Genomic DNA, 17,865 nt, shown 5'->3' on the forward strand with positions numbered 1-17,865 from the left:
TTAATGCAATATTTTTCTACCAATCATTTTCAGCTTTTTACAATTTCAATTTATGTGTAATATTTAAGTATTGTAATTTAAGCTTTTTTAATTTAAAATCTAATGCACTAATGCAAGATAAACAGAAAGAAAAACAACATAAGTATAATTATTATTTCAAATATCATACATAACAAATATATTTTGTATATTATAATCCAAATAATTTAATAAAGGGTTAAATTGGTTTTTTTTTCCATTTAGATTAGATGCACAGTATCTGTTTTAATTTACATAATATGTAGTTAATATAATATTTCGTTCTACCTACCAATAATTGACGATTAACGGCATTGAAATGAGTATAAATTATCTAGTCGTACTAATTATTATTCATATTATTCCGAAAATAATATACATAGCTTATGTATATTTTATTAAAAGAAGTCTTATTATTTTTTCATATTAAATAAGGAGTGAAATGATCTAAGTTTTTAATAATAAAAATCGGTGTGTATACTTATGTACGAGCATTAAGTTATACTTTTTTGGCGAACAAAACAAAACAAAACTTCTGAAAAACTAGATTTTTTGAGTAGCTCTTAATTACCTTGTTAAATTACACACTCAAGAAAAAGGACCGCTTATTGGAACGCCTTTGGTTTATTTATATACAATTTAATTTATATTACTAAATTATATAATGGTTTCTCGTCGTTTTTGTTTTTAAAGTACCAATTGTCACTCTGACGTTTAATCGTTTGATTACGTAAGGAATTGCAAATGGCCGACAATAATTAATTCGCTGCCTAGGCAACAGAACAAATCTAAACTATAATATTATACTGTATAATCGTCACGATTGCAGTATCATACTGTGGCGTAAAGGTAGTGCGTTCGGCTGATAACCGAACAATCGGTGGTTCGAATCCAATCGAATGCGTTTTTTTTGTGTGAAAAAATAAATTATGTGTTACATGTCACACGCCAAAAATACACTCTGATCTGATTTCCCAAACGCGCCAAAAGAAGTATAACTTCAAAAAGGTATTTATCAAAAAGTAATAAAATCAAATTATAAATAATTTAAAGCCAAACACAACGTTGGGCTTGATTCACAAAATATATCATGATTGACAATCAAATGATTTAATTGCACGCTTGCCTGCTCGAGCTCGATTTGGCTTGAAAAGAAATTACGGGCAAATCAAAAAAGCCATGATTATTGTTATTATAGTGAAGAATAAATATGAAGGCTTTGTGATATTTCACAATTCCCATTGTTCGTGCCCTTTTAAAATAATAATATTATGCGTAATGAAACAGTAATATTATAGTAATGCTGAATAATTAAAATTCTTCCTTTCTTTGTAATGTTATCCTCTTATATTTTAAGCTCAAAATTTAATTAAAGCATAAGAAATAACATTAAATGTCTGCACTTAAGCCGTTTAAACCACACAAACCATTTGAGAGACGGTATTCAGTTTGGATTAGGTAATTCAAAATAATTTGTTATTTTTCACGTAATTACCAAAAATACGATTCGAAATTCCTATTACAAATTAAAATAATACTAACATTCTTTATAGTATTTCAATTGAAAATTAATAACAATTTATCGTTAATTGGTAATTTTTTACATGCGTTGCTTGATCGGCTTACTATGAGTATTTTTAGATATTCATAATACTATGGTTTAAGAATATTACGCGATTTATTGAATTGACCTACCATGGGACATACTCAGAAATATACCTATCCTTAAAAAATATGAGACCAAGTGAGATTTGAAACTACGTCAATAGTCCGGCATAAAATAGATGTCGGTTTCCAATATTTATTTATTTTTAAAATAATTTTTCTAATACGTAAGATCAAGGCAGTATCAATGCTGGTCTAGTATCATTAGTTTGGAAATATTTTACTAATTATTAAACATAAATTTTAATATTCTAATGGATTTACATTTTGTAATCTTCCAGTTGAGTTGTTTTTAATGATCCGGGTTTTGACACTATGCACACTCACTTAAATGGTAAATGTACTTGATCCTTTGCTCAACCCGGGTTGCAAAAAACGATTCAAATGGAATAGTACCTACAAAATGCAAATCCATTAGAATTTAAATTCAAATTCCATCAAGTAACCTTAGTCGATAGTATCAATATAAGTATTATGTTTATGTTATAATTGCGTATTTAGAAATCTTTGATCTGGACAGTTCAATCAATAAAGATTGGAAGACTAGGTAGAGAGATAATAACTAGGTTATAATATTTTATTGTATGAATTACAATAACTTGTCAAAAAGACTAATTAAATATCAAAAAATTTTATGAATTCAGGTTAAAAATCCTAACCTATTTATATATAAAAAAAAAACTAACTTAAAATTAAACCACTAAATATTTTAAAGCAATTTGAAAATATGATCTTTTTATACTGCACTCACTATGAGTGTACGACCAATAAGACAATAAATATACTTATATTACATAATCAAACCCCCAAAAGAGTATCACCAAGAGTTATTATGTGAAGAAATATAATATATTTTTTGATGGGTAGAGATAGGAAGGGAACATATTATGTAGAATAAATGAAAATTGCATTACCTAAACAATTTATTTACAATAGCTTGAGTGATATATTATATACTTGTATGTATAACAGCGGAATTCCTGTACATTTGCCAAACAAATATCAGTGATATGCACGCTATTGAATAAATAATTGCTATATACAACATCGTCAACAAGAATTAATATACACAACAGTATTCGCAACTGGTTATAAACATCTAATATCGCGATACTAAAACTTCATGAAGAAAATATATTTATAATAGCTGCATATACCTAGTAACTACCGGTTTGCTGTTTTGTGATATAATTCCTTAATACTTACTCCTAATATTAACATTATGTACTGCTGATGAGCAAATTATTTTATGAATCTACCTTTAATTTTTTGAGCAAGGGGCTAATATCTATTTCTCGTAATGAGCCCCATATTATGATGGTGTTATGATCGAATATGGTAAAAGAAATTTAATAGCTAGGTAGAATTTTTTTTTGAAAAATTGTATTAGTACTTCGTCTTCAAAACCGGCAAAGAGATGTTTGCAAACTTTACAGGAGACACGTAAAACACCACAAATTTAATTTTTTGGTTAAATATTTTCAGAATATCTTTGATCATAAACGATTAATTTTTTGCTTGTTATATTAATTTTCAAGAATGTTATATTGAACGTAGGTACTCGTACATAAAATATAACCGATTACAAGAGTAATGTGGCTGTTTTATCAAGTAATTCGGAAAATTAGCTTGACGTATACACAGGCAGGTTTAAAATAGCACATAATATATTGATTAACACATTTATAGTTTCTTTATATTGATATAAAGTACGTATTTACATATTATTCTGAAACATCATGATATTATCATGCTGTTCTAAAATAATTATGTTTTTTAAACTGTAAAATGTATTATTCTTACGGGCTTAATAAAAATAATGCATTCAAATGTAATAAATATGTTGTGTAAATCCCAATTAAATAAATGAATGACATGAATGGATAAAATAATAATGACGATTGACCTAAAAATAGTAATTACTAGATAAAAAGAACTTTATATATGCAATATTTTAAACTTTTCTGTTGAATCCTATAAACTTGACTTGATAGCTTAAACGATAAAAAAATTGCACTTGATAGAAATAATACTGAAATGTCATTTTGACACTGCTATTGATTTACATAGTAACGCACGTATATATTATTTAATAATTTAGTTGCTAGGACCCCAGACCCCTAGCAACCGATAATAGTGGATTGGATTACGGATTTACTGAAAATAAATTAAATTCTACTTAGAGATGGCTAAAAGTATTAAAAAAATGCATTGGCATCGTGTTATGATATATTATAAAAATTTCAAATGTCTAGCTAGTCGGGAAGTTAGTGAAAAATCGATTGCATTTGTACCGGACAAACAGCCACCGGACAAACAACCACCGGACAAATAAGAATACGAACTAATAAAAACGTTGTAATAAAAGTGAATTAGGTATATTATATACGACATACGTAGTCATACTCTATAATAATTGTAGTATTTTTGTTCACCATTAAACGTTAAATCATTTTTTCATTAGTCGGAATACAAACGTAGTCCTCTAAAACTTGGTAATTATTTTTTAGTACACCTTATAGAATAATATTTATGTTTAATGAATTTTTATAAAGAGGAAGAAAGGGGAACCATTACAAATACACATGTACTGGACTAAGATACATGGATTGATTTGAAAATTAACATTCATGATGAGTTTAATTCAGTCGGCTGTATTTGGACTAAAATATTAGTAATATAATATATTTTATAATATATCGTATCTGTTCTGGCAGAAGACACTAACTGGAGAATACTAGTTTTGAGTAATTTGACTTTGAAGTTGTTAAAATGTTTGAAATGGTCTATCATGTGAGTTTATTAAGTAATCGTAAAAAGGATGACTTTAAAATAAAAACGGTTTATTTATGAAGAAGGTTTCCAGATGGTAATGTTTGAAATAAGGAACATTTTGGTATAACTAACTCAATATGTCATTTTTAGAATTATTGTCTTCTGCCAGAACAGTGACGATATATTATATACATAAATACATAGGTACATGGAATTTTTTATTTATGTAACAAATAGTTCGATATTATATTGATCTAGAATGAACTGGGTTGAATACTATAAGCATGGAGATTGACGAAATCAAATTCGGTGCCAAATATAACTGACGCAGTGATATCCGGCGATGTATTGAATAGCCGAAGAGCGCTTCAATACTCAACCAAATATTATCAAAAGCTATTTTAAGTTGCTGGCAAGCTTTCGAGTCTCTTGAGTAGGACTTCATTTAAAGTTTTAACATCTTTGCTGTATAAGGTTATATGGTAATACGGAAATTTTAAGCTTTGATCTTTATAATATGACATTTATATAAATAAATTTATGTGTATAAAGCTTGAAAACTATAAATTACCTATTAAAATTTTAATTATTTAAGTTTTTTATCCTATCTGCTCTTGCCTTCGGTAACAAAATAATTTACTCAAAATTTTAGATATATCTTATTAAATGTATTATTTAAAAATCGAATGGGGGAATTGGGTAGTTAGATATATGCAGGGAATACAAAACACAACAATTCTTACCTAGGCTCTAAGTAAATACGATATAATATCGCTTATAAGCCCATAGTCACAGCTGTCCGATGCCGACATTTTTTTATATTGTTACTATAATAAATAATTACGAAACTCATAATTATAAGTAAACCTCATAAGACATAAACAAATTGAATTAGGTTTTTGGGCTGTCACAATGTTTTTTTTCTTTGTCTAAGTAGAGCACCATCAAAATATATGGGAATCATGATAATTAATAAAGAAAAATCAGTAAATCCAAATATAAACTTTATCGCATTATTTTTTTTTGTAAATTGTCTCTATAACGGCCTAAAATTTTGAGGGAAGAGAGACAAAAACAATTACATGATCCAGAAAAAAATATAACTAACAATCATACTTTCAAAGAGTAATCGAATATATTATTGTACTTAAGTCTCCATAAGTTAACCTTTTAAGTATACATAACTATCGTTAATATAAATAAATTATTTAAATCAAAACTATGCCAGGTTGTATGCAACGGCAGAAATAAATTATCAAAGTACACCCTCCCTTTTTGATTGCAGATCATCAACGTTCGTTGTTTGATTTAATTATTCTTGGGTTTTGACGATGAGTTTATCGTAATAAATAGTTATCAATTTAAATAACTAAAATATCATTAACTTATTAAATATATGTTTATATAATTTGCCTAAAATATTTATACGAAAATTGCAAATAAGCCAAACACTATCTAAACAAAAATATTACGCGACTAGAATATTAAATTTATATTGGGCCGCAAAACGTTTTTTTATAAATTCCATGCCACGATGGAATCCAGTTAGAATTTTGTGGAATTTGCAGTAGGTATTGGTAGGTATGCCAAAAGCTCTTCGCTTAAGCAAAGGAATTCCAATCCTCGCGATCGAGTTGAATTCGTTCACCTGTTTTATTAGAGACACGTCGCAACAGAGAGATTCCTACGTCGGCAAAAAGATTCAATAAGCTCGTCTGGTGCCAAAGCCATTTTCTATTACTTACAAAATGGGTAAACTCTCCCATCATAGGTAGGTGCACTGGGTACATCATTTTGTTTTCGGTGGTTAATCGATACGGAGTCTTTAATGAATAATTGAAATACATTTAAACACGCGTGTCTGTGTTGACTTGGTCGTGATATGGTCTATTAAAAATAATTCAATACGTATTTCATTTGAATGTAATCGGTCTTGGGTATTTTATAATAATTGTAGAATAATACCCCGTTTATGCGTGCATGGATTTACTGTTCACAGTGAGAAAATGTTTGGGTAAACATGTATTATCCTGCAGTTGGCAAGATTGCGTGCATGAATCAAACAAGTTTGGAAGCTTTTGAATAATTGTAACGCGCAAGTAAGATCTGAGCCTGCGCAGTAGAATGATGATGGCGAACCTGCAGGTAAAAAAAACGAACTACTCATTTTGAGGTTAACCGATTTTCAATACGTCCTGTCAAATAGTACTATAAAATGACAACATTGCGTCTTGCTTACTCTTGAAGAATGAGATTAGAGAGACAGTTAGCACTCGTACGTGTAAACAGTAAGTTATTGTCACAATAGTTTAAAATAAGCACTATTGCCGAAAGTAAATCCATGCAAATATGCAGGCGCTATAAGTACTAATAAAATATTTCAACGTTTTTCTAATAAGAATACCTACTATTTAGATAATGCAGTCAATACTTTTTAAATTACTGTCGTATATGTTTTTATCAGTAAGGTCAATTTAGTCATTTTATAATCAATAAATTGTTATTTTTTGAGATATGGTATTGGAAAAGCATGCCTCGTCCAGACTATGATACATCTCTTCTCTGACCATATCCGTTCCTAATATGATCATATAATATAGGCCTCCAGTCTCTACAGAGTGGAGGTTTGTATTAACAGGTTTTTGTTTTTACGAGAAATGGATGTTAGCCACTTGCTCAACCTATTAGGTCCATACTCTGACTCATACACAAATTAAAAAACAATATGTGTACTTGCAAGACCCAGGATTCGAACCTGGGACCCACGACGCTATAGGCGGCCATCGTGGGACATCAGTTTGGTAAAAATTTAGCATTGTTTTATACAGACTGTTTGACAGCTATATCAAAATTATTTTTTATTTCAACATTTACAAAAATTTAATACGTTCTAATACAAATGACATTTGATTTTTATTTTCCAACGTAGATGGGGAACATTTCACATACTATAAAGATGATCTTAGCAAAGAGGATGACTAGGTATTTCCATTTTAAATTAAATCAATGTGAAACACCATATTTCTAAGATATGTCTCCATAAATTTATTTAGTTATGTGGCTACATAGCTAAAAAATATTGAAATAATTTGAAAAGGCTCATATTCAACGAATACATTTAAGGAGGTCACCAACACGATGATTCCACCAAGTGAAGGACACTATTTTAGATATGCAGACGGCGAAATTAAGGGGTCGTTTGATTAACATAAGTCAGAAATTTGATAAGAGTAACAATCCTTATTAATGCGGGATGCGAAACCAAAGATAATTATTCATAGGCCGCATAGAGTACAAGTGTTGCAGTTATGTTATAGTTTATCTCAAGTGTCCTTAAACTTACATAATCTTGAGAACATAAATGAAGCAAACACATATTTAATTAAAATAAAATTTAATATATAATACTAATTCCATTTTTATTTTTGAAAATTGATAAAAAAAGTATAATTAGTATAATTATAGTGTAATATTGTGTTTTATTTTCATTAATACTATGCATTTATACTATGAGTTGACAATTAACAGAATAAAAAAAACTACCAAAAATACTGTTCATCGTTTAAAAACAAAATTTAATACATATTCATCATTATATGCATCGCGTACTAATTTATAGAAATAGAAAGGCATAGACTTACTACAGCATATGATAATGGTACATATTACAAAATAAACAAGTTGTTGCATGCAAACAACCATGTTGAACTTAAAAATAGTTCAGGTAATAATGAGGATATTATGTTATGATTTATATTTAAGTGGGGTGCAATAACTTCCATGGGAGAGGAGGCAGATTTATACGAATTTTAACAAATTTTAATAATTCTAATAATAATTTACAATGGCCTATTAGAGATATTTCTTTTATATCTTTAGTATTTATTTAATTCTAATGAATATGTTTTGTTAAAAAAAATACTGTATTATCATATAACTGATTCGATATTGATACTATTTATATAGAAATGTGATAATATAATTCATTCAATGAGAATTTAGTCTAATAAAAAATGATAATATGTAGAATGTTTCTATCCTTATAATATAATATGGCATAATTAATTAAGAAAAAATAATGTATCATTATTGTGTGGTATACGAGAAAAGGATAACATAATTTTTTATTCAAAATAGGTAGGTACTCTATCTATATCATCGTACAATATATCTACAGGTATTTTTTTAAACCATTAAAAATAACTATTTTGATTAATTAATTTATTTGTGTTAATTTTACTATATTTGCATTATTAGTTCAAATAATTGTTTAAAAATCATCTAATAAATATTTTAATTAATAAAATAATATTCTAATTTACAGATACAAAGGTAACTTTAAATAGATGATACATTTCTAAAAAAAACCTATATAGGAATCTAGTATGTTTCTATTTAGATACCAATTCTAAAATTGGACATTCACGTTTATATATTATGCTGTATATAAAAAAAAAATCATAGACCACCCAAATCTGTTTAGGACATAATATTATTCACGAATCCTGGCAGTCATTTCCGCAAAGCGCCTTTGGTCCAAAACGCAAATAAACTAATTTAATAAATTCAAATTGAATCTAGTGATATCCGCTTACCGGTGTGGCGCGACCCTGAGCGCAGGCGCGCAGGGGCAACATCCGCTTCCGAGCCTCTTCCGTTTCCGCCTCACGCACCAATCCTGCCCCATCTTGCCACGTCACATCTCCAAAACTACAGCTTCCAGATAAAATGCGCTCAACCAACACAACTAGCAGTTATTATGTCCTCGAGTTTATAATAAACACTCGATTTTAAAATGGCATCCTCAGATACATCACAATAAAAATTATTCTACCCTTGATATTCAATTAGGTTATAAATCAAACTACCTTCAATAAATAACTTATGAATTTCCATTTATCTAAAAAATTAAAAACATCATTAAACAAAGTAATGTTTTTTATATCCAACTTGAGTGTGTGTAGTATTAATTTTATTTGTTTTTTCTGTATTCAATGTTTATATATAATAAACTTCCAATGTTGATGGTATTTCAAATAAAATCTTTATTTTACATACGTTTTTAAAAATATAATATTATAATATTGCGATGAATATCTTATAATACTATTTAATAATATAATTATTTACATTGTGTGTGTACATAGATAACTAACTAGATACATTTATAAAATAAGTGTATTTAATTAAAGTTGAATAATTTTTTTCATAATATGACATAAGCTATTTATTTGTAAAATAATATCATGTTTGCGCTTTTACAAATCTTCATTGTTTGCAACATAGGATATAAAATATACTTCAAAGTAATATCAGACGAACCAAACGAGATTCATTTGCCCGCAGAAGATGTCGTTTTTGTATTCTTTTAAAAAATGTTACGGCAAGCCTGCGGCGCACTTTGACTTTGATGATCCGACATAAAAGCGTCAAAATGGGGTTGGAATAATTAAAACTGTAAAGTTACCCCCCTATCTCCCCTATGGACTTAAGTAATACACGTTTCAGATACTCTCAGATCCATTGGTATATCTTTCTTCTTCACTCATTCATACAAGCAAAAGCACTAGGCGTCTCTTGAAGACATTCTCTAGATCCCCTTTTGATATACCTCTATTTTGAATTTACCGAAGAATGGGGTGTGACGTATGCACGTACAAAGAGAGATAAGTAAAAGAAAATGTTGCAAATTGTACCTACATACCTAGAATGTACTTGGAATGTTTCTTTCTTTTTATGGCTTTGGTAAAATTACGAGCGGGGAGAGATGTCAAGCAGAAAAGCTATACTCATCCTCTTTAGGGAAACAATATAAAAAAGCTCGCCTATATATTTCAAACAAAAAAGCTCACACTCTAGTTAGTATAGCAACGATGTATTGAATCATAGTATTTATCATTTTTAATTAATTTATTGTAAAATCAGACAAATTAAATTATAATTTAAATTTCTAGGTGAAGCACAAAAATTTCGTGAGAGTGAATCCCGTTGATCTATGAAGGATCTATAACTCGCGCAACAAATAAAATACTAAACAAATGCTGCGTGTGGGATTGATATGTAAACCTTTCGATTATCAAGCATGTACGCTGCAGATTTTCCTATTCCGGCCATCAGGCGAGTGAAAAAAATATTTATATATAAGTATATAATTTTTTTTCATTGAAATATTATGATTATGGATCTAAACTATTAAATTATCGAATTTTAAAAGTGTTAGTATGTTTTAATAATAATAGATGGTTCTATAATAGAATTATTACATTTGTTTGATTTTTTTAAATTGGCTATACAATCTCATGTGGAAGTTGTATAAACAGATTTTTGTTTTACAAGAAATGGATATTAGCCACTTGGTCAACCTATTAGACCCATGTTTTGGATCTGAACAGATATTGTAAAAAACAACCTATAAATTACCAGACCTGGGATTAAAACTCAACATTCAAAACTTTATAGGCTGGTAATATTTGAAAACCTAGTTAGTTAAAAATAATAGTTAAAATGTTGTTAATAATCTATTGTCCGAAAAAATGGAGATAACATAAGATGTTTTGCTTCTAATGTATGCTTTCGCCATGCTCATTATTTTGTAATTGATGGTTATTAATAATTCACTAAGCGTATTAGATTCTTGCGCTGGATCAAACATATATAGAAAAAAATAATACCATGTATCAATAACAAATTGCTGTATTAAAGGATCCTAATAATTATTGTATCATAATATAATTTCAAAAAAGTGACAAAGAATCCATTGTTATTTTTTTTGAAAAAAAGACTTATTAGAAATTATTATTTATTTATCGGTAAAGAAAGAAATAACCGTTTAGACAAACACTGTATTTGAAAAAAAAAAATGAGAGCATGAGAAGGACGTTGTTTTTACAAGAGATGGCAATGTAGTCGTCTCCGTGAAGCACGTCGTACATTTTATGAGTGTGCCGCTCTAAAGCCAAGTGCTTTATAAACATTTTATTGCAAACCATCTCTTGTAAAAAAAAGTTCCTCAAGCAGGTTAATAAACAAATTGTCACTGAAGATAATATCATTACAGTTGACAATTTAATTTGAAAAAATAGGAAGATTCACTTTTTTCTTTTCTGAATATGTGGGGTGCACTTTATGGTAGTTAATGATAATTTTATACTAAATATATTTATATTATTCTAATGGATTTAAGTTTTATATTATTCCATTTGAGTCGTTTTTTGCGACCCGGGTTTCGTCTTTCAGAATCTTCAGGCACTGTGCACACTCACCAAAAGACAAATACACACTGACAACGAATACTATTAACTCTAACTTATGTAAGTAAAAACTTTGTCATCTATTTATTAATTCAAAAAATATAACAAAGAAATTATGAATAGTTGAAGTTTTTGTAAAAAACCGCCTACCTTATCAATAATAATACACTCGATAAGCGTATAAATCATCAAAACCTAATAATAGATCATTATTAATTATAAACAATAAAAATACTACAATCAAGAGGTGTAAAATCGTCCATTCTGGGAACAATGGTAACGTATTAATTAAAGTAAAGTAAATAATGGAGTTATCCAATGAGAAATATCTACGATATCAGTCTTTAAAAGTTATTAGTTAAACAATGAATATTCAATAATATTCTTACATGATACCTACTTTTTATATAATAATACAGTAAATACGAAGAGATATTATAATAATTGTATACTAGACTCACATTAAACTAGTAGAAGTTATTAGTTAAAAGTACATTAATTAACACATACTAAAAACTAACAAAAAAATTTTCCGTTATTTAGTTATCATTAAAAATTGCCTTTATTGCATAATGTATTATTTTTAGTAGGAACCTATTTTATTACTACGTTTTTCTTAGGTCGTATTCTTATTTGTCCGGTGGTTGTTTGTCCGGTACAAATCTTGCAATCGATTTTTACTAACTTCCCGACTAGCTAGACATTTGAAACTTTTAGAATATATCAGAACACGATGCCAATGCATTTTTTAAATACTTTTAGCCATATTTAAGTAGAACTGAATTCATTTTCAGTTAATTTTATTTTGTATGAAAAGTTATTTTGATACCATTATTGGTTGCTAGGGGGTCCTAGCAACTAAATTATTAAATAATATATACGTGCGTTATTATGGAAATGAATATGAAATAATATTTCATTATTCAGTATTTCTATCAAGTACACATTTTTTTGATCATATAAGCTAGTCAAGTCAAGTTTATATGATTCAACAGAAAATTGAAAAACGTTGTAAGTATATAAAAAGTTATTTTTATCTTGTAATTATTTTATGTAAGACCAAACATCAATAGTTTTCGAAAATCGTATCGTCTGAAACTAACCTAACAAAAACTAAATTAAACTAAATTTAGTGTTTTGAATACTATTAATATTGCTCTTTAATCTAACATGTTTAACGTATAAGGCTATTAGTGAAATATATAAGATAAATACGTCATAACAATGTTAATTGTAAGGCGTCACATGCCGCTTAAAAATAAGATTGATTATTTAAATTTCATAATAATTATAAATTATACAAACACGTAACCTTTGATGAATTAATCATGATAAATAAAAATACCGACCGTGAGTTTTCACCCTCGTTTTCATTTAGGATGGCGTTTGAAAATGACTAATGGGAAACTCTTATAAAAAAGCGAATATAAAAATAGGAGAAGAATTATTATTTCCTTAGATAATCGAGTGCGCAGGTAGACTAATGGACCAAGTGTCTCAGGGGATGAAGCCACGGCACTAATATTCTTAAAGGTAATATATTCCGACATCCCAATTTTGTTTGCTCCCGCACATGACGTCATAAGCGATAAACGTAATTTTACAACGTTTTTCTTATGTCGTATTCTTATTTGTCCGGTACCAATCTTGCAATCAATTTTTAGCTAACTTCCCGACTAACTAGACATTTGAAACTTTTAGAATATACCAGAACACGATGCCAATGCATTTTTTAATACTTTTAACCATCTTTAAGTAGAATTGAATTCATTTTTAGTTAATTCTGTTTTGTATGAAAAGTTATTTCGATACCATTATTGGTTACTAGGAGGTCCTAGTAACTAAATTATTAAATAATATATACATGCGTTACTATGGAAATCAATATGAAATGACATTTCATTATTCAGTATTTCTATCAAGTACAAGTTTTTTTGATCATATAAGCTAGTCAAGTCAAGTTTATATGATTCAACAGTAAATTTAAAAACGTTGCATATAAAAAGTTCTTTTTATCTTGCAATTTATTTTGTATGACGAAATAATATGTAGTTCTATGGATTTGTTTAATTTCTGCATATTAGTTGATATCAATAGAGTTATTTTAACAGTTCTTATGAAGTATTGTTATTAGAAATTTGTTTATAGGTACACTGCAGTGGCGAAGGGTGGAGGTAGTCTGTCAACCCATTCACTGCGGACCTTTTAATTAATATTTAATTACTACATTTAAATAATTTACTAATTATATCTAATGACCACCTTATGGGTAACGCGCCAGTTATGCACACTAAACTTTGCCAGTCATACGTTTTTTATTATCATTGAAATAAGATTACAATGTGTTGAAAAGTGGTAATTAGTTTTTAAAAATTTTAAACCCTACCTAATCCAAACCATAGTAGATAATAGTAAAAGAACATTCGTTTTTCCATAAAATATCTATAATTATGCCATGAAACCATACACCATTTTATGTATTTTATATTGTTTATCGATTATAGTTTAATATAGGCAGGGTAATGAAATTCATTCATTAATGACACCATTTATAATACGTATCTATTCTTAATTAAACGAAAACAAATAAGTATAACTGAAAAATGTGCTCTTTTTGTAAGAAAGCTTCATACCTAAACTATTATGGTTTGGTTTGGCAGATTTGAATATAATTTTAAAAACTAACCAGCACCATCTGCAAATTGTAATCTTAGATTAATGAAAACAAATAACTAAGACTGTCAAAGTTTAGTGTGCACTATTAATGTCAAATCTTAACAGCCTACCTTCAACCCTCGCCACTGATACTGTGTTATTAAAAATGTAAAGTAATATCATCACAAACATTAAATTTTCAATCCAAAATACGTTATGATTTTTTGCCGATGCTGAGTTTGAAGTTTACAGCTATATTATGATTTGACTGGAAGTTGAAAGTATGTTTGTTTATTGTATAATAATATTTAAAAAAAATGTTTGCGCCTATACAGGTTTTTTTGTCAAGTATCAATAGTAAAAAAAATATATTGGTATGTTTGTTCACCACTTTATTTGGTGTTTGTGTATAACATATACCTGAATACGAAGATATGCATTCGTGATGTAATATGTTCGGATAATTTTTAATATCTGTGTGTGCAACATCTAACCTTAGCGTCGTGAGATGAAGAACAGAGCGACCGCAGTTCTATTTACTGTGCCAAAGAGGGGCAACATTAGCACCCTATTTCTCAATTTTATTTTATTTTCTCCCATAAATGGCACATGCGTGCTGCCCGCGCGAAGGAAAAAGGTCTCAGGCGAAACGAATAATTTGTTATCTTATTCCGTTCAATCTTACGTGGAAGCAAATGTGAAAGGTGAGGTAAAAGACGGCGCAAAAAAGGTAAATGATAAATACGCTCCAACCACCATATTCAAGAAAGATTTATTTATACCGAGAGAATGGTGGTAACAGTAATGAATTTGTTAAGATGGAAGTGTATGAAAATTAAACCCGCATAGCCGATGTAATTAGTTAACTTCAGGGGATTATATCGGATTTATCTTTCAAAATTAACTCGAAAAGGTAGAGCATTACGATATATTAAAGTAATTGCACCGCAAATCCTGAATGATATAACATGATAAACTATATTTGCAAGATATCTTATATACCTATTGACACTTTTGGTGATGATTTTATAAAATATATCAACCGATTCATATTCAAGTAAGTTCCTCGCATAGTAATTTTATCAAGTATTTTGTTTAAATTTAATTAAATTATTTTCAATAAAATAAAATGGGTAATATAAAAAATCCTATATAATATGAGAAAGGTCAAATGTATTGGCAAACGGAAAGCTTACTCATGAATTTACCTATTGCCAGTCATCTAGCGTACTTTTAAAAATAAATTTAAAGATAATAATTGATTGGTTAGTTATAAAATACAATTATAAAATATAAAGGTGTTTTGATTCTAGGAAATCTACGTGTTAAATACTAACTAATATATCAAATTTATGATACAGTGTATTTTAGTTAAATGATTTTTTGCATCGTCGGAGAGTGTATGATGTATGTATGATAAATGTATTTTGTTTGAAATAAACAAATAAATAATTTTTAATTAACTATTTTTTTAATGAACGAATAATTCACAAGATTTAAGAATGTAACATTCTATTTATTGAACATCAGTTCAATCGTTAAAATACCCAAAAATAATTACAAGATAAAAAGAACTTTTTATATACAACGTTTTTAAATTTTCTGTTGAATTATTTATGCTCAATATGCTCAAACTTGTACTTGATATGAAGTAAATAAAAAACAAACAAACAAATATAGAATACTGAAATGTCATTTGGCATTTCATTTTGATTTCCATAGTAACGCACGTATATATTAATAATTTAGTTGCTGGGACCACCCCCTTTCCTTAGCAACCAATAATAGTTTTTTACTTTTTACGGATTTTTCTGAAATAACTTTCGATACAAAACAGAATTAACTAAAAATGAATTCAATTCTGCTTAAAGATCGTTTAAAGTATTAAAAGAATGCATTGCCATCGTGTTCTAATATATTCTAAAAATATCAAATGTCTAGCTAGTCGGAAAGTTAGTTAAAAATCGATTACACGATTTGTACTGGAAAAACAACCACCGGGCAAACAAGAATACGAGCTAATAAAAACATTGTAATAATGAAAATCGATTGGATTGAAATTCTGTATTATTCCATTTGAGTGGATTGATGGGAGTGGAGTTAAATGGAATAGTACAAAAGTTAAATCCATTAGAATTTAAATTCAAATTCCATCAAGTACCTTCCGTCGATAGTATTAATATTATAATGAACAATTTGCACTTTAAAGAGGGGCGGAAACTCTTTCATTCTTTGTATAATAAGTTTGTCATAATATTTCAATTGTATTATAATATTTATCTATTTTAAGATATTGTTTAAACATACAAATGTAGAAACTTTGAGTAATATTGACGTCTTGATGTATGGTAGAAATTATTAGTACAACTTATCATTTATAAGAGTGAATTTAATCGAAAAAAATCCAGGCAGCAGGCTAATATCATGGTTCATGAATCAAAAGGACACGAATTTATAACAGGATAATCTGTTTTGTTTCCGTCAGCGGTATCAAACGTGGAGATCATTTTCATCATTAGCAACTTTTATAGATAAGCACATAAGAACGTAATAATTTTATTTCTAAGTGTATCAAAATCAAAATTCATTCTTGAGATTGGAAAAATTACATATAAGTGTATTTGTGATGTTTTTCTCTGAAGTATTTCATGATAAACTATCTAACTCTCATCAGCAAAAAAGTAAAGTGTCAAAGGTTAACGATCGGATGATAAGACTTTATTTGTGATAAAAAGTGTCACGTTTTGCCTTCGTTTCATCATACTATCCCATTTATCTCCTTATAATATTTTGATATAAAATTTATTTTTTATAAATCCTAATAGGTATCTATCACAAAAATAAATTAAAACATTAATTATAAAAATGTATTAATTATTAACAATGTTTTAAATTTTAATTTGTGTATAGTCCTCTATGTTACCATTTAAAATTCACATCATACTATCTTACCCCTTTTTATAACATTTAATTATTTTCTCCCCTATAGCATTGATTAATTTTTTTTTTACAAGACTATTATAACTGAAACGTAAAATGTTGGAATTTTTAGTTGATATAGCTTATTATAAGTGCAAAACACATGTCATCTTAAATATTAATAGATGTATTGAATACTAAGTTAAAATATAATATATAATTATCACCTGTGACCTAGGTTTTTGCTTTCGGTATCTTCAGGAAACCGGGTCTCTAAATATAATACAAATTAAATAGTGCAAGAATTAAATCAACTAGAATTGAAATTTAAATTCTGTCAATAATTACGCTCAGTCGATAGTATCTACTAACAATTTGTTAATGATTTGATAATGATTTGTCTTATGACGAAAACGATCATGACTAATTATGATTTTGAAAAAATACTACAAATCCAAAATGATAATAATATAAATTATCTCAATTATTGATAAAATTTGCTAATGAGTCCATAGCTGTTTTGGTTGTCACACCATTATCGAGACAACAGAGATAAATGCATTTAAATCACAGAAATAGACAG

At 28.1% G+C, this 17,865-nt stretch overlaps 1 protein-coding gene across 7 annotated transcripts in view; it reads right to left on the reverse strand.

Annotated features, from left to right (window-relative positions):
• Positions 1 to 17,865, reverse strand: part of dnc (phosphodiesterase dunce) — an 847,926-nt gene that overhangs the window by 301,733 nt on the left and 528,328 nt on the right. Inside the window, exon 1 of one of the 7 annotated variants that reach the window (XM_085953043.1) lies at positions 9,054 to 9,358. The exons of the other annotated variants lie outside the window; for them this stretch is intronic. Within the exon in view, the coding sequence (XP_085809169.1) occupies positions 9,054 to 9,145 (92 nt within the window). The 5' untranslated portion in view covers positions 9,146 to 9,358. Of the gene's footprint in view, positions 1 to 9,053; positions 9,359 to 17,865 lie in introns of those variants that run through there. 7 annotated transcript variants of the gene reach the window in all.

Source organism: Rhyacophila brunnea, unplaced genomic scaffold (genome assembly GCF_057557595.1).
Source record: "Rhyacophila brunnea isolate RB1 unplaced genomic scaffold, BYU_Rbru_1.0 scaffold_3, whole genome shotgun sequence".
In the NCBI taxonomy this organism is placed as follows: Eukaryota; Metazoa; Arthropoda; class Insecta; order Trichoptera; family Rhyacophilidae; genus Rhyacophila; species Rhyacophila brunnea.